This window comes from Podarcis erhardii, assembly GCF_964252035.2.
Source record: "Podarcis erhardii genome assembly, chromosome: 8".
NCBI lineage: Eukaryota > Metazoa > Chordata > Lepidosauria > Squamata > Lacertidae > Podarcis > Podarcis erhardii.
In genome coordinates, this window is record NC_138499.1 from 38494830 (window position 1) to 38521150 (window position 26321).

Sequence of the window (26321 nt, forward strand, 5' to 3'; positions counted from 1 at the left end):
ATGCAGAGCACTTCTGCCCATGAGAAAGCAGCAAAACCTGGAAAAATACTTCCAGGTTTGCCGCTTTCGCAACCCGAAGATTACGTCTCCAGAGAGGTACGTAACCCGAGAGTCCACTGTAATGAAAGAAGACTGGATCAAAAACTAGAGCTGCTGAGTTGCTAATCTGTTCATGGTCAGTTATCAAAAGATATATTAATGGACATAATTCTGTTGACCTTTTGGAGATGCTTTGTGGTGGGAAGTTTCACTTGGATCCATGGGCATAGCCAGGATTTTTGTTGGGAAAGGCAGGGCTTTTGTTTCGGGGGGTGCAGAACAGAAGTGATTGGTAAGTTAGTTAAGTATTTCTATTGTTTTACTTGATCTAGGGGGGCAGCTGCGCCCCCTTGGCTACGCCCATGCTTGAATCCTTTTTGGGTTCTTTGATCTGTGTTGCTCAAATCCTTATGTGGTCCCCTTCAGTCATAAGGTCTAAAAAATTACTGTTAAAAACTGAAGGCACAGGCTTTCTGCCACTTAGTTTATTAGATCTTGTGTTTGTGCAGTTTGCAATGCAGTTCTTATTAAGAACAGCAGACCACAATCCTCTGTGTTCCTGGAACCTAGGGCTACCACCTCTCTTTTCCCAAGCTTTTAAAAACTGCCAGTCAGGAAAACAGCAGCTTCAGCTTTTCTCTACTTTTCTGTGCTGGGAAAAGTATTGGTTGCAGACGTTGCTACCTCTTCAAGCAGTATTGCTGTCCATCACACTCTCACTTATGTCCTGCCTTCTGCTGTTCCTGCCAACAACAACTTCTGCTCCTGTGGTTCTGTGTTAGCCCACCCCATTGCACAGTGTGCTGATTTCCTCAATTTCCTCTCTTTTCCTTAGGTCCCTGTTTTCTTTATGCACTCTTTTCCTACATTTGTATTCCTGATGATCATGAATGTTTCAATTTACTTCTTTTCCAGCTTTCCTAGGCAGCACACACAAAAACTTGACATTTATTTAATCGAATCTAACTCATCTTTTTAATCATTGAACAGCTAGTTTGAAATATATATATTGTCCAAGATGAACTTCTTCCTGGAAACACTCAGAGTCATTGGACTGTCAGTATATTTTACACTGGAGAGTTTCATTTTATTATTCATCCCTGTGCGGAAGAAGAATGTGACTGGTGAAATAGTGCTTATCACGGGAGCTGGAAGCGGAATCGGAAGGCTGATGGCTCTGAAGTTTGCTCGTCTTGGAGCTACATTGGTACTCTGGGATATCAGTGTAGAAGGCAACAAAGAGACAGCCAGACTGGCAAGGAAAAATGGAGCTGCCAGAGTGCACAACTACACATGTGACTGTAGCAAAAGGCAGGAGGTCTATCAAGTAGCAGATCAGGTAACTTTGTTTTGCAAGTGGAGTTTTATTTTGCATAACGTTTTATCTAGTCCTCAGTTTCACATATGCTCTTGCAGCATGTTTATGTGTTGCAAGATACAACCATAATCACAGCTTCACTGTGCTTAGCTGCATTTGTTTGAAGCCACCATATCAACCTGATACTACCAGCTCTTTGGTTTATTCTTCATAGCTGCTCCAACTATTCACTTCTTCAGTCCTTTGAAAGAGTTGGAGCAGCTTAATAGTGACCCTGAAGGTAAACAGTAATGAGGCAAACCAGAACAAACGTACCTTCATTCAAAATTACATTTGGCTGTTGTTGGTTTTTTTAATACATCATAATACAACCAATGCTTTGATCTCTTGGGTGTAATAATCACCCGTGTGGTATAGGAGTTGCTGCTATTAGATACCTTCTCTCACCACAGGCAACTCAAGGCTTCTGTTACATTTGTTGTGGATATTCTACATCCATAGGGTGAATTACTGTTTTTCCAATTCCATGACTGCTTCATATTTAGAACTCTTAACCACACTGATTAGCATCATTCCATTGGGAGGTCCTTGCCCCATCTGGGGATTACATAGAAACACATAAACAGGCATTTACAGGTGAAGAGAGAGAGAGCTCTTCAAGGAATGTGTGGGAGAGATTGGCTTGTTGCTTTTTCAAGAGTGCTAATGGGATTGTTTTTTATTTCACACACCCTGATGAATAATCAAAAGTGAGAAGTTGCCCACATCAATTTCTCTGGTTTGTATAAGTATGCACAGGGCCAGAACGTCTCGTATCCTGGTGTTTAATCTGAGAGCAGCTTTTTAATCTCCAGTAGAAGTACCGTATTTTTCGCTCTATAACACGCACCTGACCATAACACGCTCATTGTTTTTAGAGGAGGAAAACAAGGGGGGAAAATTCTGAAGAAACAGTGGATGTATCATTTTTGTGCCTCATGCTGTGGCCACAGACATGTGATCTGATGGTGAATTTGGGGTGACCCAATGCAAAAATCCTGAGGATCCATGTGGATCCATGCTTTGTAACCACGTTTTTGCAGCACTGCAGCCCCGGGCAACAGTGGGTGCGTGATTTTTTTGGTGCAGGCTGTAGCCATGGACATGTAATGTGATGTGATGGTGAATTTGGGGTGACCCAATGCAAAGATCCCGAGGATCCATGTGGATCCATGCTTTGTAACCACGTTTTTGCAGCACTGCAGCCCCGGGCAACAGTGGGTGCGTGATTTTTTTTGGTGCAGGCTGTAGCCATGGACATGTAATGTGATGTGATGGTGAATTTGGGGTGACCCAATGCAAAGATCCCGAGGATCCATGTGGATCCATGCTTTGTAACCACGTTTCAAGTGGGGAGGGAAGGAAAAACACAGAAGGGACAAGGAGCACGAGTGGGGTGTGCAGAGAAGCAGCTGGCTAAGAATGCAGGAGAGGGGTTTAAAGGGAGGGAGGAAAGGAAAGCAAAAGTTTTCCCCCACCCAGCCACCCAAGCCAGCCCTCTCTCTCTCTCTCTCCCCCACCTGCATAAGCACGGAGAGGAATTAGAAGGAAGGACTGACGCGATCCTTTCCTTTCCCCTCTGCTTGCCTGGGGGGGGAGGGGATTTGCCTGCTCTTTGTTCCGTTTGAGCAAACAGCAACCGAAACAGAAGAGGGTGGGCAGTAAGACCCTGAGGCAGAATGCAGGAAAGCAACAGCTTCCTGTCTCACGGAGCTCCCTCCTCCCTGATTTTTGCCTGATTTTTGCCCGTGCGCTCGGGAGGGTCGGCTCCAGGGACCACACATTCGCTCAATAACACGCACCGACATTTCCCCTTACTTTTTAGGAGAAAAAATCTGCGTGTTATAGAGAGAAAAGTACGGTATGTTGCTTCATGAGCTACCTGAACCTCTCAGTGGAAGCATCAAGGATAGGCAATTTTACAGTGCAGTTCTATATACATAGGCACAAACTATGTGGGGCCCTGTTCCATTTGCCAGTATTTAAAGGGGAGATAAAAATTGTGTTGACTGTTTAGAGTTGAACCTTGTACATGGCCTAGACAAAGGGATTGTGCCCGGGAAGGCAGTCTAGACATTGTTCAATAAATAAATGTGTGGGAACTTCTGCATGCAAAGCCCTCCCATGTGGACCCTTCTTTCCTCTCTCAATCCTCTGCTTTCTCTTTCTTGGGATCTGTGAAGTCAGAGGATGCCCTGCTAGGGGAAAGAGGAAGGGGGTGGGGTTTCAACATCCAGCTCTAGTTCAAACCACTGCCCAATACCAGTTCTTACAGTGACCCAAAATCTAGCTTTATTTTGCAAAATATTTACTTGAAAAATGGTAAGACAGTTTTATACCTTAACATAAAGGAGCTATAGTGCTTCTAATTCTGAAGGGGTAGGAGTTTTTAATTGTAAGAAGCATTTGTTTCTGGCTTCTTCTTTTTTAAAACAATATGTTAACTGGCAAAAATGGTTTAGAAAAACCAGCCCGAGAACACTGAGGCTGTTAAAAACTGTTAAACCAAGAGAACAACATCTTGACAATATGAAGAATCATGCAAATCCCTTTATATGCAGAGTCATTTACAGACATTGGTTCTCTCTTTTTAACTATTAAAATTTGTCATAGTTTGAAACATCCTCTGATAAGATGTTGTTGTCCTAGGTGAAAAAAGAAGTCGGTGATGTTAGCATCCTGATTAACAATGCTGGCATTGTGACGGGAAAGAAATTCTTGGACTCTCCAGACGCAATGATACAGAAGTCTATGGAAGTGAACACAATGGCACACTTCTGGGTAATAGCATTTGTGATTTAAAATTTGATTTAACTATGAAAGTATATTTGCACTTGGATTGGGCTTTGATTAGTAAAATGCAGGCTTGCAGCTGTGTTAATAGATGCTCCATCCAGGTTTATCAGAATGTAAACTGAGCGCTCTCCTACGTAATACAGGCCTGCTAGATCAGGCCAAGGGCCCCTCTAGTCCAGCATCCTTTTCTCAATGGCCAACCAGATGCCTGCAAGCTTGACATGAGCAGTAGGCCATCTAGTTTAACAAATCACCTGGACTAGAAGTCATTTTCTCTGTAAATGAAATCTGTGAGTTCAGAGGGAGGAAAAGCACCCTGATTAAATCCCATCTCCTTACAAAGGATTGGAGAGTAGCCACATCGATGGGATTCAGGGGATTTGGGAAAGTGCACATCTGACAGCCTAACTTCTGTCCCAAGTAACTGGTAGTCAATATGATTAAAGTTGGTAATGTTTAAACACATCTTACATGAGGGTAAACATGGCCTTGGCAAAGGGAAGTGCTGCCTCACTTTTTTTTTTTTTTTTAAGTATAGTTGATTTAGACTTCAAAAAAACCCCAAATGACTAAGTCCCTTGACCAAGGCTCCGGAGTAAATTTAGTCACAGTTTTAATAGAAAGCCCAGTTATGTCAGTTAAATATTCTATTGTTCTTGTCTAGCACTCGTCATGCTCTCCTGGTCCCTCAGCACCATAGATATAATCATTTTGGATTGGAAACTGAGTTTAAAGAACAGGTAGCTGAGAATAGGAATAAATGGACAGTTTCTTTTTCTCAGTGGAAGGAGCTAAGCAGTGAGGGCACCTCAAGATATAGAGCAGACCAGTACTATTTAGCTTATTGCTTAATAATCTAGGGGATGAGCAGTAAGGTGGTCAGGCTTACACATGAAACAGTTGTTCACGACAATGAAGAACTAGGTGGAAGGGAAATAAAACATGATCAGGTGTCAGTATAAACTGCAATTATCCACAGAAGCACTTGAGAAGGATGCCATAGCAACAGCCCCTCTTTGCCCTGGCAAGCATCCACTTCTTCCTCAGACAAGTGGATGAACTGATAAGGCTTGCTTGCATAGGCTTTTAATTATTGGCACAGAGTCTAAAGGTCTGGAGATGCAGGTAGCCAAGCACACTTGGGAGTGTGCAAATCTTTACCAAGCAGGGACTCAGGATCAAAGTGCACCTTCTATAAAAGCATGCTTAATGCTGCCCTGTGTAATTTGAAAGAACTTTGAAGGAAAAGTAGCCAAGTGGACAAGTAGAAATTCCTTAGAAGAGCAGCCAAGGCTGCCTTTTACTTGCTCTCACCCTCTGGGTGGTCCCAGTGGGCTTATCACTATACTGGCCCAAGAAGGGGAAAGGGGACGGGTGGAGCCTTTCAGAGAAAGAAAGCAAGAGAGATTGACCAGAGGCCGTGGCGATTATTCACTTCCCTATTCTTTGCAGTTGAGAGAGAAGCAAGGAGTATCCTCCCCCATCTTCCCACATGGCCCCTTACTGGGCAGTGGAATGGGGCCCTGTCTGCTATGCTCAGGTGAGCAAGTAAGAGGAGGGTGTGCCTGATCTTTCCAGCGCTGACTCCCTATGCCTTGACACTGAAAGAGGAAGGATTAGAGAGCAGGTGAAGGCAGCTTCTTGTTATTTTTCTCTGGGCAGCACCATGCCCCCCTTCTTCTTTGCATGGCTCCCTCCCTGGAAGTGGCAGAGCTCAGTGGAGATGGGGCTGATGAGGAGGTAGGGTGTTTCTGCGGACACCCCTCCTTCTCCAACTCTTCTGGGAAAAGGAAACAGTGATTTGCTGTTTACTCTTTCTTAGTGTGCCTTTTCCCTCAAAAGTGACAGCGTTAAGCATGCTGTGTGTGTGTGTGTGTGTGTGTGTGTGTGTGTGTGTGTGTGTGTGTCTCCCCTTTATATAACTAAAACCAAAAGGAGAGCCGGGTGTTCAGGCTTGTGCAGGCAACATTTGATTTCGTTTTTTTGATCTGAGAGTCACAGGTCATACTTAACCAAGCATTTTTAATCCTTGGATTTCAAACTGTTGCCTGTGAGATGCAAGCTAAAACAGAGTGAGTCAATTTAAGACTTGAATCAGAGCCAGGTTGTATTAAATCTCTTTTTCTCCTTGTTAGGATTTCTAGCACTGTGTAAAACCTCTTGCAGAATGAACAAGCATTTTGAAACTGAGTGTAAGGTCATCTAGCTTTCCATCAGACATGTAACATTTAAATTACTGGCAGGAGAGCATGAACATGCTTAGGGTGTGCTGCAGGGTGTGATTGTTCACACTAAGCCTGATTGTTCGCACTGATAGGCGTTCAATGGAACTTTGTCCCATGCAAGTGTGTGCACAGTATTGCAGTCCTAGTTTGTATAATTAGTTGGACGTTCAGAAGTGTTATAATTTGAATACAGCATCCGTGGCGTAGCGTGGGGGGTGCCGGCCGCACCGGGCGTAACATCTGGGGGTTAGGGGTAGGGTTAGGGTTAGGGGGCGCAAATCCACAGGTTAGGGGGCGCAAATTACTTGCCTTGCCCCGGGTGCTGGCAACCCACGCTACGCCACTGTACAGCATTCCCCACCCTCACCCCACCCTTTTAAACATTTATTTTGAAATACTGAATAAAGGTATAACCAATGGGGCTGTTGCATATCATTGAGACCTGGGAGCACCTGTAGACCTCAAGCCTGATCAGACAGGGTGACTTTTTAATGTCAGGGTGAAGACAGACACACATTCAAAAGTATGGTGGAACTTGCATTCCCTGCACCGTGAGGCATTTGTTTTTCAGGACAGAGGGCTATATTCAGCATAGCACTAAAGAGATTGTTCCATTTCTGCTTGCTCAACAGTATAATGCCCTCTCTCTGTGTGCTGTTCTGAGGGTTCTCCCAACCCTCTGGAGCAGATATGGGAAGGGATGTGGGGTACACACAGGGGGAGGAGAAGGCCTAGGTTGCTAGCAGAAATCCTTGCACTGGCTCCCTCTAGCACAGCAATTTAGAGAATGTTGTTTTGGTGTTGTATTTTTACTGTAACTTTTAACATCAGTTTTCAAACCATGTACACCATGCTTGGAATGTCTCCCCATTTTCACACTTTGCTTCTGTCTTAACTACAGAAGAAATCAGAAGCTGGAATTTGTTCTGGGGGTATGATGCTATTGATTTTTTACTAGAAACTGGAAGAAGTTCTGATTTCAGTGGTGCAAACAAGTGCTTAAAAGGCCCAGTAGAATTGGTGAGCAATGGAAAATGGATCTAAGATGCATGTAGAGGAGTGATGCACTTCAACATGATGTTGTCTGAAAAGTGTTTTGTGTTTGCAAGTAATAGTAGAAATTAAAAGAGTTCTGTATAAAATCTGTATTTATTTATCCACTTGCTATAATTAGAAATGGGGCTAAACTGTGGTAAGTTTTTCAGCAGAACAGTCTGTTTGTAAAAAAAAAAAAAAAAAAAATCAGGCATCTAGTACTACTAGCAACTTTTTTTGGTTTGGTTAAATGGTAAGTCTGTAGTTTAGATGTGAAACTTTTGAAGAAGAAAAATTTATTGCAGTGTAAAATCCATAGACTAAACTAGGTGGTATTTCTGAGCATGAAATAACAAATAAACTTGCAGTATTTAGCTTCTTAGATTAGAAAAAAAGAGAAATAGTTAATCTAATAAAGGTAATGAAACTGAACAGCAGCAAAGACTGTCACTGCCAAAAACTAATGAACTACTAAAACTCCACATTTTAAAGATTGGATTACAAAATGTATGGCATGTTGTTCAAATGTCTACAGGGTTGGCGATAAGGAAGGTAAGCTTCCAATTCTATGCTAGTCTTCTGTTGAGCATTAGAAGATGAGTTACAGTGTTGAAATAAGATAGTGGGCCTGCCAAGGTTAAGTAAGGGTTATGTTCCAGGGGTGCAAAGCCAAAACCACATAATCAGCAATCTCTGGAACCACCGCCACCACCCCACAAGATGGAGGCCTGATATTGTTGTAGGAGATGTGAGGACTTTGGCAGCATCCTGGAGCCCTCACGCCTCATTCTCCGTACACTGGTGCCTCACTTACCCAGCTTTGAGGATGAGGTGTCACACTGCCAGAGCCCTTGTGCTACCTTCTGAAAGCCCAGTAAGCAAGGAAAATCCACTGGGTGGGGGAAATAAATAAATGGATAGTGGGGAATGGCAAGTTTCCCACGTCCTCCTTTTTTTATTATTATTCCCTACCCTTGCGAAGCTGTGGATATAGGAAAGTAGCATAAGTTTACTGTACGGTGCAATGCGCAACCCAAAAACGCGCAACCTGAAGCGTCTGTAACCCGAGGTGTGACTGTACTATGAAATGTAAACCACTATGATGATGATGAGGATGATGATGAAAAGAGTAGAACATCTTGCCTTTTGCCACATAAATGCTATTTCTATAAACATTGACCCTGTACGGCCTACAGGAATAGCCTCTCCTCCGGCATGCAACATGCCTCTCGATAATTTTCAATAAGATGGCTGATAAAAACTCATTGCATGGATAATTTATTGCTTTTGCTACCTGTTTCGTTTGTAATTTGTTGTTAATGTTATCACCCTGGGACTCTTGAGTGAAAAGCTGATTGTAGATGCCTCAAGTAAATAACACGTAGTACTAACTGATGCTAAAGTAGCAACAGCAGAAGTCCTGTGCCCAAGATCGCCCAGGAAGGTCGTGGCTGGGGTGAAATTGTTAGAGGGAGTTTGTTTACTACGCTAGCACATGCATCCTTGTATATTTATTTGTTATCGTATGACTGGTTATCTTTGTTTGCTTGTTCTCTAGACCACCAAAGCATTTGTTCCAGCCATGGTAGCTTCTAATCATGGACATGTGGTAACTATTTCAAGTGCAGCTGGCTTAGTTGGCGTTACAGGACTGGCAGGTTAGTACACATCAGATGCACCGATGAACAAACAAAATACACAAACCACAGATCCTTTCATCTCTTTTAGACGTGTGGTCCAGCAGGTGGATAAACAGGGGCTTCTCTGATGTAGAAATAGAAGTCTCACACAGCTATATGGAAGCAATTGGGGATAGCCAAGAATGAGCTGCTCTTGTAGATGACACCAGTAATGATAGATTAGATTGTAGGTGCAGAGAAGTTGGTAGCAGAAGCAGTTTCATTAAACATTCCTGCTAAGGCTAGCATGCCAGGTTATAGGTGCAGGTAGGCCTCTGAACACAGTCTTCAGATTAATTGTCGTATGTTAGCGTTAAGCTACGATGGGTAGCTTTGGCAGGAATAGAAGTTAACTGGGAGGTGGGAACCAACAAAGGAAATACTTTACCAAAAAAGGACAAGGAAGAGTGTAACTCAGAGGATGGGGAACATGTTGCTCCCCTGATGTTAACTCCCATCTGCTCCACCCAGCATAGCTAATGGTCAAGAATGATGAGGAGCTGCAGTCCAGCAACATCTGTCAGACCACAGGTTCCCCTATCCCCTAAATGCGTGCGCTGACAAGGCTGCAGTAAACTGAGGAATGTGCTTGCAGTCTGAAGAAAGCTAGAAGCTTCTGAATGATGATTGTGGAGAAATGTTAGAACATTACAAATAATCATTGCCAGCACCTGTGTTGTTGCTTGTGCATTGGGCCAGAGATGCTTGTGCGGGAAAGGATCTTGCATAGAGAAAATGGTGTACAGTCATACCTCAGGTTACAGATGCTTCAGGTTGCATTTTTTCAGGTTACAGACTGCCGAAACCTGGAAGTAGCGGAACAGGTTACTTCCGGGTTTCGGCGGTCGCACATGCGCAGAAGCACCGAATCGTGCTTTGCGCATGCGCAGAAGTGCCAAGTCGCAACCCACATGTGCACAGACACGCAGCTGCAGGTTGCGAATGCCGCGGGTTGCGAACATGCATCCCGAGCGTCCACTGTACATGCAATGCAACCCGAGCGTCCACTGTACATGCAAGCGATGAGCCAATCAATGGCACAGGTGGCTTTCAATGTGTTCATAATTTTCAAATTCATTCCCAGTAATCTCTGTGTTCGTCCTAGTTCTGTAGAAAGTTCTGTAGAAAATCAGACTTAAACCAGGGAGCCCTGAATTCATAACCTTACTTAGCCATGAAGCTGATCATGTGTCACTGGGCTAGTCAATCTCTGTTGATGTAACCATCCTCATAGAGTTGTTCTGAGTTCATTCGACATTACTCTCTAATCAGTTGTTGTTTTTAAATACCACCTATAATTGCATGAGACTGTTGAAACCATTAAACCAGGATTGCCAACTATTTTACATGTAGGCCATGTCACAAAAGATCCTGTCTTTAATACCTTGCTTTACTCTGATATTGTCCTGCTGCAATGTTTCTAGATCTTTCCTCTCGTTTCACAGATTACTGTGCAAGTAAATTTGCAGTAGTTGGCTTTGCTGAGTCTCTAGCTATAGAGATGTTGGCATTGGGAAAGACTGGTGTTAAATCCACAATTGTCTGTCCATTTTTCATAAACACGGGAATGTTTGATGGCTGTCAAACCAAGTGAGTTAACTGTTTATATATTTGTGTCCATATAATGTTAAAATAATTGTATAAGAGAAATGCTGAAATGGTGAAGATTGATTGAAACATAACCTAAGGCCTTGGAGAACCGCTGTCATTTAGAGTAGACAACAAGGGGCCCAAAAAAATAATCTTTCCTATTATAAGGCTGCTTCCTGGGTTCCTGTATGCTCAAATCTGCATGATATACATAAATTAAACAGCAGGTTCGCCATAGTAGCATATATGCGCTGAGAGAAGTGGCACTTCTTGAATTTGTGCCTATTGTGTCACTCTGCATTTGATGGATAACTGTTGAGGATGGCGTTTTATTTATTAAGTTTCTATCCAACCGTACCTTCCAGGGCAGTACACAGCAAAACAATAAAATAATATAAACAATATGTGGTATAAAAGTATACTACAGTCGTACCTTGGAAGTTGAACGGAATCCATTCTGGAAGTCTGTTCAACTTCCAAAACATTCAGAAACCAAAGTGCGGCTTCTGATTAGCTGCAGGAAGCTTCTGCAGCCAATCGGAAGCCACGGTAGCCCCATCGGACATTCGGCTTCCAAAAATAGTTCGCAAACCAGAATAGGTTTGCAGCGTTAGGGAGCCAAAACGTTCAAGAACTAAACTGTTCAAAAACCAAGGTAGGACTGTATTTAAAACCATTTAAACTATTAAACAACTTTTAAACATTTAAACGAGAGGGATAGCTCTGTTGATAGAGCATGAGACTCTTAATCTCAGGGTCATGAGTTTGAGCCCCACAGTGGGCAAAAAAAATCCTTCATTGCAGGGGGTTGAATTAGATGACGCTTGTGGTCCCTTCCAACTTTACACTCCTGTAGTTCTATATCTAAAAATGTGCAGCCTAGAAGATCTGTTCATGACGGCAGCGTGATGGTCTCGATCTCTCCCCCCCCCCCAATCTCTCACACAATCACTAGTTCTTTCCCAGTATCCTCTGTAGCAAATACCAGATCTAGGGTATGACCTGCAATGTGTGTCAGCTGTTCAAAGTGTTGACCTGATGGTCATGGCAGCCATGAAGTCCTGAGTGGACCCCAGCATGGATATTGAAGAGACCCAAGACTCGTGTCCTGGGATTCTTTAACACCATACTGTCTCCACCAGCTCGGTCCTGAAGATGGTTGGGCAGTGGGGTGGATGGGAGCACCCACAAGATCCCTGTCCTGCCTCTGTACCCCAACATCATGTACAAACCCAGATCCCAGAAGGACTGGCCTCCTGACCAAGTTGTGGTTTTTTTTGTGGGCTGACCCGATGTTTCAAAACAATACCATCAGATAGGACAGATCAACTTGGCTACTGGGGAGTGATTAAGAAGGGGCTATATTCATCGAGTCTCCCACTCTCTTCTATGCGGATATGGTTTTTCTCCACCTGTATACAGTCTCAACCCTCACTCCAAATGATAGAGGTCTTCAGATGACAGGTCTTCTCAAATATTTGCCCTGAAAAAAATGCCCTTTGAAAGTAATAAAGGGAAATCATATTGAAGAAAGAATAAATGATTTCCCCCCTGTTCGGAATGGTGCTGTAGTAGGCAGCAGTCTTCATATCTGAAACTCATTGGCACAGGTGATAACTGTGGGGAACTCCTGACCATTGAGAAGTTCTCTTACCTGCTTTATCTCTTCAGGTGGCCACGGTTCCTGCCTGTTATGGAGCCAGACTATGCAGCTGAAAGAATTATCTCTGGTATTCTGCGAAATCAGGTGTATGTCTACATCCCGCGTAGCATAACCCTTTTGGTTGCACTGAAAGGGTAAGAATGTCATTTTCCTTTTGCATCTATTTTTCGTACATTTCTTTCTTGCTCTGAAGCCTGGCAGCAGGCAAGAGAACTGTTAGGGCATAAAAATATTTAAAATATTAGCAGATTGAAAAGGGTCTTCTCAGTGATATGGGGAAATCTAAGCATTGTGTTTAGAGGCAAATGAGTGCCAGGATCTCCCAATTCTTTCAGAGAGTTTTTGGTATATTCATTTCTCTATTGTTCCAAATCTCCAATCTCTGGTCACACCTGGGGCAATAAGTTCTATTGCCTTGTTAACGACCCACAATGGCTTTCTTAGGTGTTATGTACTAAAGTTCTCACCCTGGGCCAGCAGGGGGATACTGTAGATAGTTCAGGTCCACATATGCAAATAAGGGATCGAAAGTGACGTTCAGTGATTGGATAGTTACAGAAAATGGTTACTGTTGCGTTCTAGTGGAGCTCTATATAAGCAGGCTGGCTGAACACTTCAGTTCAGTCCTGTTCTGGCCTGTGAATAAACAAGAGCTGTTTGAAGAATCGTTGTGTCGTCTGATATGTTCACCCACAACTTAACATTAAGGGCCCTAGTTTGGCCAGGCTACCCAGGAATTCCTTTCACAGTTTATATTCTCCCCTTGTATTACAAATAACCCAAAATCCTAATGCTTATTAATTTCAGTGTTTAGGGGAAAACCCGCCCTCCCCCAGTTTTGTAACAGTATGATGCAGCTGCTTCGGACAGCAAAGTGACTTGGGGCAGATATGGGTGGAAATGACTTACTTTCACAAGAATTTGGTTTCAAAACAGGAGTTTTGAACAAGTGTCAGTAGAAATCTAAAAGAAAGGCAGGTGTTAAGGCAAAAACTTGTCTGGCAATTTATACACTTAAAATCTTGGTGTGACAAACTACCTTCCCTGGCCTTGTCCACAGGCCCCAAAGAAGGCAGGAGGAGTGACTTCAGGACCAAGCTATATAAAAATGATTAGGACTCCAAACACTTTACTCAGTAGATGTGGAAGACGTCAGTTTGCTTGGGCAAAGCTGCAGGGACAGTTAACGCAACCCGCATTCCCCATGCTTTGCTAGGTAAAGGGAACCATTAGGTCCAGTTGTGGCCGACTGGGGTTGCAGCGCTCATCTTGCTTTATTGGCCGAGGGAGCCGGCGTACAGCTTCCGGGTCATGTGGCCAGCATGACTAAGCCGCTTCTGGCGAACCAGATCAGTGCACGGAAACAACGTTTACCTCCCCGCCGGAGTGGTACCTATTTATCTATTTGCACTTTGACGTGCTTTTGAACTGCTAGATGGGCAGGAGCAGGGACCGAGCAACGGGAGTTCACCCCATCACGGGGATTCGAACCGCCAACCTTCTGATCGGCAAGTCCTAGGCTCTGTGGTTTAACCCACAGCACCACATCAGTCTCTAAATCCTCTTGTCTTTCCTAACAATGCTGTGTGACCTTGAAGGGGGTGGAATGATGCATAGGTGTCTGAATCCTTTTTCCCCCTTGTGAGAAAGCAAGCAACTTGAGTTGGGGAGGACCTTAAGTTCTAGAAAAGCAGGATGGGGAGAAGCATGCTAGATAGACCACATGGTCTGGCAGCTTCCTGCTGCAAGTGAATACCTCTCTCTGGATTGTGAAATGTTGCACTGAATTTATTATCTGGAAAAGATTCAAGTGCCTTTTGTGGGAGGGGAAGAAAATATGCAGGTACTGACATGAGATCAATGTAAGGAATAGAAAAGTATTATTATTATTATTATTATTGCATTATTTTTACATATGTCTGAATGCCTGCTTTCCTGTAGGATTCCTGTCTCTTCAAAATCACACAACTTTTAGAAATGAGCAGGAGAAGCTCTTTTTATGTATTTGTTTAGAAGCATTTCTAAACTACTCAGTATTTTAAAATGCCTGAGTGGTACACAAAAATACCAACATAAAAATGATAAGACTCCTAGAAACAGAGCTATGACATAAAAAACAGGATTTCATTAATAAACAAATACATAAGCAGAGGAAATTATCTGTTGAATAAATATGCTGATACAATTACTTTGCCCTTTTATAATTAACTCACTCTGCAGACAGAATAAATATGCTTTTGTCCTTAATTTTTGACAGTTATGCTTCTCATAATAGCTGCTTTATATCCCTGGAAGAGAGAAATAGATGTCTGTATTATTACTTTTCCCACAAGGTGTAACAGGACCTTTCGATGTATGGGCAGGAGCTAGATCAAGGGAGTTGTGTGGAGGTGATGAGCTAAATGCATGGCATTTGAGTAAAATATACTATTTCAGGAGCTCTAATCTTCTATGCCACGTGTGTTTTGGTCCTGAGGTGCAAAAAAAGGGAGACATGATAAATAAGGGCTGTATAAAATGAACAGCAGAGGGAGAAGTTAGGTCAGGGGTTAGCAAAATTTTTCAGCAGAGGGCTGGTCCACTGTTCCTCAGACCTTGTGGGGCCAGACTATATTTTGAAGGGAAAAAATGAATGAATTCCTATGCCCTACAAATAACCCAGAGATGCATTTTAAATAAAAGGACACATTCCACTCATCCATGGGCCGGATTTAGAAGGCGTTTAGGCTGGATCTGGCCCCTGGGCCTTAGTTTGCCTACCCATGAGCTAGGTAGTTCTTATGGTTTGTGGAGGGTGTGGTTGTGGAAGAGAAATGTGTGACAGGTACAGCTTTCTTTCTTTTTCCTGCTTCTGGACGCCCAGGGCAGCTGTAGCCAAGAAAGCCTTTGGCTCACTCTGGTTGGTGATTTCTCTGCACCTTAGTCTGGGACGATCTTACTTAGCCCCAGTAACATGTGTCTTGGTTACATCAGGATTGGATTAACATGACAGTGATGCCTTTGAAGCATCTCCAGAAAGTGTTGAGAATGCAGCAGCCAGGGTTTTCAGAGCATATTGTTGCCCTTCCTGAACACCTGCACTGATTACTGTTAAGTTTCCAAGGAGCATTCGGATGTGCTGGTTATTAAGCCCTACATGACAGGGGTCCAGGATACTTAAGAGACTGCCATGCCACCCTGCCTGTGCTCTGTTGAGAAAGTTCTTCAGGCCCTGCACAGGCTGGTACACACATGAAAGGCTGAGGGCATGTCTTAGTTGTGGAGCTCTTCCACAGGAAGGCCCTCTGCTCCCTCAACTTATTTTGGCTCATCTGGTTCCAGATGTTTTTGTGTTGTTATTATTAACCTGTCCAGGTTATGTATGGATGCTTGCCTTTTTAATCACCTTCCTTTTGATTTTCCAGTTCTGTGGCATGTCTGTGTGTTTTTAGTTTGCTTTAATGAACTTTTTGTTGGACACCTTGAGCATTATGTGCAAGTGGAAAGGTGGGAAAGGAAATAAAACAATGGTGCCAAAGCAGAAGAGAATCTCAAAGTTTGACACTCATCATGCCTGTGTTCGTTCTTTCTTTTTCCCCAGTTTAATACCTACAAAACTTGGTATACTTCTCGGAGACTATATGGGGTATTTCCATTTTATGGAGACATTCACAGGTCGTGCAGATAAGATTGAAGACAATAAATCTCAGTAAACAGCAACAAAAATTCCAACTTTGACTTACCTCCTGAGTGTCAGACATGTGGAACTCCTATAATGCCAATACTTAATGTGTGTGCCTGAAACATCAAAGATAGCATGACTTGTTAGTAAGAAATAAAATTATTTTTGAACTAAATTTCACTGATGGTGGAATATGAATGATTTTTAATTACAACTCTTTTTAGAACTGCTGCTATGTCGTTGTATGTAGCTTGTGAATTAAGTGGTTTTTATTGCAATAAAATATTAAATCTTGGAACAAATTTGTATATACTAAGGCTTTTTGAGCTTTACTTTTTCATGTACAAATTAAACAGCAGCAATAATTTTAAAAACTGTTTTTCTTAATAAATGATTTCTCCAACTCCTGAACTCGTATTTATCCTGTGTATTTTTGTGTGTCTGGCCTAGCACTTTTAATATGGGTGAAATGGGAAGAACAGTAATTTTGGTAACAGAATAGTGTAATATTGATGTACCCATTTGTGTATCGAATTTTGTCTTCCAGCTTTGTGAGGTTCAATTGGCAGGAGCCACTTAGTGAGCTTCGTGATGAAGAAGAACTTTATCTTGAGCCTTCTGTGAACCAACTCTCCTCTCTGCCCATTACATACAGGCAGAGACCATTTAGCACACGTCCAAGTGACATGTGACCACCAATGTGTGGGTCCTTTTGGACCTCAGAGAGGGCAGAACGGGGGGTGGGGCAAGCTTATGCACACTCCACCAACACGTGCAGGAATCAGGAACAAAACACCTGTGCAAAATGGTTGCTGTCTGTACTACCTAATATTAAGAGTTGATGGTATATTTTTACTTTACATTGTTTATGTACAAGTAACAGCTACAATTATTTTTCTTTTTAATTAATTTACTTTCTTACATTTAACAATGCACATGTTTCAGAGATACAAAAATAACAATGACTTGCCTGTTTGACATCATCTGTTCCACAGCTTAAGGAAAAAAATGATGCAGAATTGTTATCGCAGAGAGTTAAAAACAATGCCGTGAATAATAAGATCACGATTCTGTGGAAGCACAACAGAACGATCAATAGTAAGTCCTGGAATATAATATAATCCAGATAAAATTATACTTTGCAGAAACTTTAAAGCCTTAATTTTGTCTTTTGACATAAGCTGTGAATGACCACCATGTAGCTGCATAGAATGAGTGAGTTTTTGGGATATTGTGATAAGACCTCCTTAAACAAGGTGTCAAGGGGGAAAGAGTTTGTCCTCCATCCTGGGCAATGGTTAATAGTGTGGCATCAAGCAAATAAATTATATGAGGTTTACAAGTAAGATCATTCTAATTGGTGAAGATGGACAGCAAAGTTGAGGATATGGTTAGACTAGGATATCTACTATATCCTTGATTTCTGTAAAACTTGGTCAGCTAAAAGTCTTTTAATACTGAATTGATTACTTCCAAGTAGCAACAGCAGAAATCTGTTAAAAATGTATTCCAAAGATCCTTATTCAGTATAATCATCTGTGGAAAAAGCAAAGTGAAACAGAATGCAGTTACTATACAAAGCATCCTGCCACTCCTCACAATCCAAATGGAAAGTGGTGCAATGTGGAGGACAGAAGATGGGACACACAATTCTTTCAAAGCCGTCCCTTGGTTGCCCTTATTGTAAAACTGCCTAAATAGCAACTATAGCAAAACTGGGCAGGGAATCAAGAGATCCATCCTGAATGTGTGACACAATAGTACCATTTTTCACTGAGCATCTAAATGTCAGAGGCAGGGCCAGCTGTGCATCCTGTAACAAGATGCTGCTCCACACCCAACCCTGCACTTGGGCAAGGGAGCACTGGATAAGGCATAAGAAGAGCCAGCTGGATCAGGCCAATGACCCATCTAGTCCAGCATGCTGTTCTCACAGTGGCTGGCCAGATGCCTGCAGTGAACCCACAAGCAGGGAGCCCTAGGCCCAAGAGCAATCTCCCCTCCTGTGGTTTCCAGCAACTGGTATTTGTAAGCATGACTGCCTCGATCAAAAGGTCAGGATTGTGGGGGTGAGGCCCTGGCAAGTCTCACACCGTTTAAAGGCAATGAACTGCACCACGAACTCGAAAACCATCTCTGAGCAAATGATGTGTTCACATCCCTCTCTGTGGAAAAACAGTACACAGCGCTGACGCTGCCTAGTTCATCTTTATATGAGTTCTTAATAGTAGCTGATGGTAGTGTTTGCAAATTGATCTTGTAAACGGGCCATAGTCTAAATAAAAGTTAGGCTAAACGGTTTATTAAAGGGAGTACATCTTCTATTCCTCCTCCTCCTTTTCTTTTTTCTTTTTTCTTTTTTCTTTTTTTTTCATTCAAGCCCCACCTATGGTTGTGGCAGATGATACAATCGGTGCAGAAACACCATTGTGCTCTACCTGTGTACAGGGGGTTGGTTTTTTCTGCTGGGGAACGCATCAATACAGACTTTGATATGCTGCAGATGAGTCACTTTTAAAAGTAATGTATTTTTAAAGTCAGCTTTCTTAAAGAGCAGGTATTCCCAAACTGGTCCACAAGTTTTGTTGAGGTGATCCATGGCATGTCTGTGACGAACACTTGCACAGAATTCCGATTGTCCTAAAATATAAGAAATGATGATTAAAAAATCATACAGCATCTAGCACAGTGTGTTACAATTGCTGTAACAGGAAGAAGAAAAATCCTAAGTTCATGGGGGAGAAGGTTTGGGAAGCAATGTTTTTTGAGCGAAAATCTCAAAGCCCTTTTTTATAGGGTCTTAATATGAGGAGTGCACACAAAAGGTCAGGAGAGGCGAGGTAAACTTCATAGAGTGCTACTAAGGAAGGAATCGCTTACAAGGTGCTGATGTATCAAAATCTCACACTGAATTGCCTCATGTGAATGGCAAATGTAGATGGTTAAATCCACACTGAATGTTTGAGTCAAAATCCCAAACCACTTAATCCAAAGACAGCAACTACTGTCAGGCAACTCTGGCAGATGAATGCATATGTCTGTGTTTCCATATGGAAACCTCAAGCTTTTTTGAGTTACCTCCAATTAGTGTGCTAGGGTGATGATAGCTAGGATAAGAAAATTAAGTTAACTTCACTTGCCTGTAACCAATTTTTTGTGAGGTGTGAAGTATCATTTTACATCTCTCACCTGCATTGGCTATAAAAGGCTCACTAATTTTGCTTAAGAACAAGTAAGATGGTTTAGTAAATGGGCAGCAGCATGCCTGATATTGCCCTTTTCAGTTGGGCTTTCTGTGCTAGTTTAAAAATTTGACCAGTCTGGAGAATATTCTCTCTCTTGGCTTTCTGCAAGGATGGGGAACTAACTCCCATCAGCCTCAATGTGCATGCCCAGTCTCCAGGGATGAAGGGAGCTGTAATTCAAGCACAATATGTTCCCCTAAAAAGCTAAAACCCTGAGCACACTTAAATTTAGGCACCGTTAAATTTAAGTGGGACTTGCTTTTAAGTAAGTAAGCATAGGATCTAGTTGCTAAAACGTTGGGCAATATTACATTGGGCTGCATCCCATTCTAGTCCCACTTGGAGTAGAGCCATTGAACTCAATACCCATGGATTTTAATGTTTCTACTCTGAGTAGGATTTAGATGGATATGACCCATTATTTTTTCAGTAAAAAAGACAAAACGTGTCTTGTTTTCAAACACATATCACTATGTGATGGCTGTAGCTTGACAGGGAAGTTAGGAAATTTTCTCAGGCTGTTTCTTATGACTATTGATGTGTTAAAGCAGAGAGAAAGATCCCTAGATCCATGTTGTGTGCCAATGCGCAAGTATGGCTTCCCACTGAGAAACAAGCACCACATGGCGCCCCGTATTATCATATGTGCTGTCTGATGTATACATTTGTTTTATATTTATCCAGAGACTGTGCAAACCTTTCAGCCTCCACCCTCCCGCCCCTGTTTGCCACATATTAGTTACAGAGATTTACTTCCAAAATAGGAGTTGCTTCTTTATTTTCATTGTGGGGAAGTCTGGTTTGTGTTTTATATAAAAGCTGGTCTCTTCATCTTGATATGGTAATATCTGAAGACAGGGCTAAATGTTTAGCAGACGGTGCTGTAGCAAAACCGTCTTTTGAACAGTGTTTTCTATTTTTATCTAAAACAGCTCACCGAAAGACACTACTCCAAGAAACAATGAAAATAGGAAAGTTATCTTTCCGATCAATCCCAGACAGTTAGCAAGGAGATACATTTGAGTTATTTCTTAGTATCGGGTGGCCCCAGATCTTGTTTGACGCTAGACTTGCACATGAACATTGCGTATTTACTTGTCTTGAACATGTGTGGCAAGTTGTGCTTTGTGATATGTTTGCTTCAGCTATGAATCATCTAGCAGAGCAATCCTGGCCCTCTTTGTGCACTCTGTGTGTTGTGTTTTTTCCCATTGTCTGCTGTCTGTCAAGCTATGTCCATCACTCCATTTCTGCGGTGGATTCCCCTTCCACCCACCAAATGTGCAGGGGTGGAAATCCCATTGGCAGGAAGGTTCAAGATGGGGCTGAGCCAGCCTAGGACCCATTGAATCCCAACTTAGCCCTACTGCCATCGCTTGATGCCATGAGTCTCAACTGCTGCACAAACTCCAGGCTGCTGTGTGTGGCAGGGCTGCAAATGGGGTGGTAGCCCTGCCAGGCTGTGTGGGAACTGAGGATTTGCTCCCTAACTTCATGAAGATTCAAGCTGGTTGGTATGCTGCCATGCTGGCTGGGGGGGTGGTGAGAATTGTAGCATCACCTACACTTTGGAAATCCTTGTCTTTCCATATTAGGCAGGCATCCATACTGCACTGCGGGGACCTTTTTGGCTCCATGGGCCAGGTTCTTAGTAGGATTGGCTTTGAAGGCCCAATTTGACAGGTGTGTAGGGGCGCCCTCCAGCCAATCACTTGATGTCACAATAGTGTCAGATGTTTTGGTGCTTTGAAGTCTCAAAGTCAAGACTTCAAAGCACCTCACACACAGCAAGGCTCACCATCCATCAGAAAGGAGGCTTGGCTCTCCCACCATCAACCAAGGAGTGGGAGAACACAAGCCTGTTTTCTAACAGGGGGTTTTCTCCAAGAGCGTGGAGCAGTTTTTACAGAAACAACCACTAAAACCGGCATTTCTTATTCCATGTTAATGGCAGTTTCAAGGAAAACCTCTACCTGGCAGAAGGCAGACAGTGTGGGCGTGCGTGGTTCTTAGAGGAGCAGTTGAAACACCTGCTAAAATAGAGGGAACACCTTCACTTTAGCAAGGGATTTAATGCAAACCCCCTTTCTGATCACAAAGGGGTTTGCACTGAAACCCCAAGCACATCAGCTAGTATACAGAGGGTTCACTCTGCTTTCTGCAGGGATTGGCAGCTGCATCTCCCCTTGCTCCACACCTGATGCCACATATAATGCCAGGTAAAGGATGTGGGTGGTGCTATGGTCTAAACCACTGAGCCTCTTGGGCTTGCCAATCAGAAGGTCAGCGGTTCAAATCCCTGCAACGGGATGAGCTCCCATTGCTCGGTCCCAGCTCCTGCCAACCTAGCAGTGCAAAAGCACACCACTGCAAGTAAATAAATAGGTATCGCTCCAGCGTGAAGGTAAATGGTGTTTCCGTGCATTGCTCTGGTTTCACCAGAAGCGGCTTAGTCATGCTGGCCACATGACCGGAAAAACTGTCTGCGGACAAACATCAGCTCCCTCGGCTAGTAAAGTGAGATGAGCACCGCAATCCCAGTCTCGATTGGACTTAACTGTCAGGGGTCCTTTACCTTTTTTTATAGGCAGTTATGTGGGGTTTGGGGGAAATGGCCTCATGGGGAAGCCCTGATGGGACAAATTTGTTCTATGAACCGCAGGTTCTCCAGTCCCACTGTTTTAGACTTCTGCTAAAAAAACCTTTTTCCCAACAAGTGTATATATAAATTAGTCATGTATACTTGTTATGTATATCTTGCTGGTCTTAGCTATGCATTGCTGATCATTATTTTTGGTACACTGCTTATTCTTTTATGTAGTGGTTTATAGGGTGTTTTGTCCCTAAACAAATAGTTCAAAAGACACCAGGTTGGCAAAGGCTGATTGAATTCAATGAGAGGCTTATTTGGAATATAGGCTGCTTCACATTTTGTCAAGATTGAGGTGATGGTGCCAGTCTGGCTCGTAGGCTTGTTCTCTTTGACATGCGATGCAGAATTTGTACAGCTCATCTTTCTCTGTGGAGAAGAGTTTTGTACTTTTTAAGACAAGCCTCTAGAGGGCACCAGTTTGCTTTCCTAAATAACTCGCTCTGTCCTTCTAAGCAAGCAACATGTCTGTCTGCCAAACGGCCAGTTTCCTCGGAGCTGCGTCAGTGTCTGTTGCCAGAATCCGTACTTAACACTGGTAGTAAAACTGGGATGGATGCACAGTGGTGCTGCGTTATGATCGCTCAGGTAAGCCAGAGCCCTCTAGAGGTTTCACGTGGAACATATACAAGATTTACAAGCTCCAAAAGGTGGAAAAAGCTTACACTTTAAACTTCAAGTTTCAAATCAGATATTACAAATACCCCCAAAAAAGGCAAGTGTGCTTCCTGGATACTTGCATGTCCTGGGTTCAAAGCCACTCTTTACTGGTGTGACACATGAGCTTCCATTGCAGGAAGAGAAAATTTTATTCAGTTTGCATTTCAAAGCATTCCTGAAACCAAAGCTACCCTTTAACATTCACACTTCTCTGAATTTTGCAATGCAGTTCTCCAGCCAAGTAATGTGTAAAGTGTAAAAAAATGCACATAAGTGTGCATATAAATGCGTATATTAAAGAAAGTACAATACAAAAAAATACAATATATTAGGGGGGGGATGCTTTGCAACTATGTGTATATTTGGATGAATTGCATAGAACAATGTGCATCTTAGGAAAACCTGTACAGTGGTATCTCGGGTTAAGAACTTAATTCGTTCTGGAGGTCCATTCTTAACCTGAAACTGTTCTTAACCTGAGGTACCACTTTAGCTAATGGGGCTTCCCGCTGTGGCTGGGCCGCCAGAGCACGATTTCTGTTCTCATCCTGAAGCAAAGTTCTTAACCCGAGGTACTATTTCTGGGTTAACAGAGTCTGTAACCTGAAGCATCTGTAACCTAAAGCGTCTGTAACCCAAGGTACCACTGTACACTGGTACTTTGGTTTAAGAACAGCCCTGTTTATGAACTATGCGGTATACGAACTCCACAAAACCGGAAGTAGTGTTAGCGAACTTTATCTCGGTCTACGAACAGAAGCCGAATGGTGGAAGGGCACCGGTGGCGGGAGGCCTCATTAGGGAAAACACACCTCAGTTTAAGAACGGTTTCAGTTTAAGAGCAGACTTCCAGAACGGATTACAGTAAGTTCATAAACCGAGGTACCACTGTACTAAAATGCATCATGACTACTGTTTTCCATTGATTCATATATTCAAGAAATCTACTTATCCTATGCCCTTTGGCCCATGGTGACTATCCCATTCTGAAAGCAGTCATAATTGAAACCTTTCTATAAAAATATTTTATCACATTTTCAAATGCTTGGTTTTTCAGAGCTTTTATAGTTTAGAAATTACTTGAATAATTCTCAGGTTCTTAAATATTATGAACAAAAAATCTTTAGTGCTCTGCCTCATTTATATAGAGTATACAAACCAAATGCTTGCATGAACACAAAGCATGCATGTTAAATAACACACCCAAGATGCAGAGACACTCATTTTTTTATTTTTTTTAATCATTTTATTTTGTTTTACAAATATAAAACCTGCCCAGGAGGACTCTCCTGTGTGAGTGTCTGAGGGCCCTGCTCCTTCCTGCCACTTACCACCTGGCCTGGGGCAGGGCCTGAAGCCTCACAAGGACTGCTTGCTGCTTGCTGCCTGCTGCCCAGGAGGACTCCCCTGTGTGAGTGCCTGAGGGCCCTGCTCCTTCCTGCCACTTACCACCTGGCCCAGGGCGGGGCCTGAAGCCTCACAAGGACTGCTTGCTGCCTGCTGCCCAGGAGGACTCCCCTGAGTGAGTGCCTGAGGGCCCTGCTCTTGCCACTTACCACCTGGCCCAGGGCGAGGCCTAACAGGCCTCACTAGGACAGTTGCTGCTACTGCTGGAGGGGTACAGAGTGTTTTTAAAATGTTTTTAAAAATTTCTTTTGAATTTTTTGTATGTGGGGGTGGGGGTGGGATGGATATTTGGTTGGGCTTGGGGAATTTTTTTGATTTTGATGTTTTTGTAATTTTTACAGTTTTTTGTTTGTATTGTTTTATTGGTTTTGTTTGTTTGTTTGTTTTGTTCTTAAGGGGAGGGGTCAGGGCTGCCGGGGAGTGGGCCCCAGCCCACAAAATGGCTGGGGCATGTTCCCCAGGGGGGGATGCACTGGGACAACCGATCTCAGTGATCACGGGTAGGAGGAGGAGTTAAGCTAAGACTAGACCATGTCATTACAGAGGAGGCAGGTTTAGTCGTTGTCTGAGGACTATTCCTGCCTCCGGGTCTGGTCCTGACTGGATGGATACTAGAATCAGCAAGGGATACCCACATGACCTGAAGGTGCTGCTGTGCAATGCCAGGTCAATGATTCACAAGACTACTGCCATCCATGACTTGATCATGGATGGAGGACTTGACCTGGCATGTGTAACAGAGACTTGGTTGGATGAAGCAGATGGGCCTGTCCTTGCCGCTGCTTGTCCACCAGGTTTCTCTTACGCACAGCAACCCAGGTCATGTGGGCGGGGAGGGGGGGTTGCAGTTATTTTTAGGAAGTCATTAGTTTGCACCAGGCGTCCTATTGGGAAGACCCAGTTTTCCGAGTGCATGTTCTGGAAGTTGGGCAATAGGGGCAGTACAGGATTCCTTTTGGTGTACCGACCTCCCCGCTGCACCAAGGATTCCCTGCCCGAGTTGCTTCAGGTCATGGCGGCTGTTCTCCTGGAGACACCTAGTTTGGTCGTCCTAGGGGATTTTAACATCCATGCCGACACGACCTTACAAGGGGCCGCTCGGGACTTCGTGGAAAGCATGGCCTCCATGGGGCTGTCCCTGAATAAATCTGGCCCAACCCATAGCCGCGGACATGCCTTGGACCTGGTGTTTACCTCTATGGATGTTGGTGATCTGACACTAAGTAAAAGCGAAACGAAAGAAGTGCCATGGTCAGATCACTTCCTGGTGCAACTGGACTTCTCTGCGACCCATCCCCTCTGCAGGGAGGTGGGACCAATTTGGATGGTCTGCCCCCACCACTTAATGGATCCAAATGGTTTCCAGAGAGTGGTAGGGGATGCTTTATCCCATGTTGATGGCCTTTCAGCTGATTCCCTGGTGGCCCGCTGGAATGTGGAATTAACCAGGGCTATTGACTGTTTGGCTCCGAAGCGCCCTCTCTGATTGCATGGAGCCCGGACAGCCCCGTGGTTTTCCATGGATCTGAGGGCAATGAAACAATCGTTGAGACGGCTAGAGCGCCGGTGGCGGATAACTCATTCCGAATCTGACCGGACACAGGTTAGAGCTCAACGTCGAGCCTACCAAGTGGCGATAGCGACGGCGAAGAAGAATTTCTTCACCGCCTCTATTGCATCTGCAGAAAACAGTAGCAGGAGACTTTTTCAGGTGGTTCACAATTTAGCGGAACCACCTGCAACATCGGGGCCCAGTACGGGCCACATGTTCTCCTGCAACGATTTTACAAAGTTTTTTGCAGATAAAATCGCTCAGATTCGGGAAGAAGTAGACTCCACCGTGGGAGCAGGGCCGGGGCAGGAGAGTGCTAGATTTTTGTCTAGTCAAGTTGAGTGGGATCAGTTCCAATCTGTTACCTCCGAGGATGTGGACAGGCTGCTTGGACGAGTGAAACCAACCACCTGTCTCCTGGATCCTTGCCCATCCTGGCTTATAAAAGCTAGCTAGGAAGGACTGGGCGATGGGCTTCGTGGGGTGGTGAATGCTTCCCTCCGTGAGTCAGCCTTCCCAGACCCGCTGAAAGAGGCGGTTATTAAACCGCTTCTTAAAAAACCATCTTTAGATGCGGCCACGATGGCCAACTATTACCGAGTCTCAAATCTTCCATTCTTGGGCAAGGTGATTGAGCGAGAGTGGTTGCTGAACAACTCCAGGCACGCCTGAAAGAAGCGGACCATTTGGATCCCTTCCAGTCGGGATTCAGGCCTCATCATGGGACTGAAACTGCCTTGGTCACACTGGTTGATGATCTCC

General features: G+C 43.6%; 1 protein-coding gene across 3 annotated transcripts in view; it reads left to right on the forward strand.

Annotated features, from left to right (window-relative positions):
- SDR16C5 (short chain dehydrogenase/reductase family 16C member 5) overlaps positions 1–16456 on the forward strand; it is a 35768-nt gene extending 19312 nt beyond the window's left edge. For all 3 annotated transcript variants that reach the window (XM_081874686.1, XM_081874685.1, XM_081874687.1), the window contains exons 2-7: positions 1030–1378; positions 4046–4177; positions 9011–9110; positions 10577–10721; positions 12393–12518; positions 15965–16456. In XM_081874686.1, coding sequence (XP_081730812.1) covers positions 1058–1378; positions 4046–4177; positions 9011–9110; positions 10577–10721; positions 12393–12518; positions 15965–16076 — 936 coding nt within the window. In that variant the 5' untranslated portion in view covers positions 1030–1057 and the 3' untranslated portion in view covers positions 16077–16456. The remainder of the gene's footprint in view (positions 1–1029; positions 1379–4045; positions 4178–9010; positions 9111–10576; positions 10722–12392; positions 12519–15964) is intronic.
- Positions 16457–26321: the final 9865 nt, after the last annotated feature.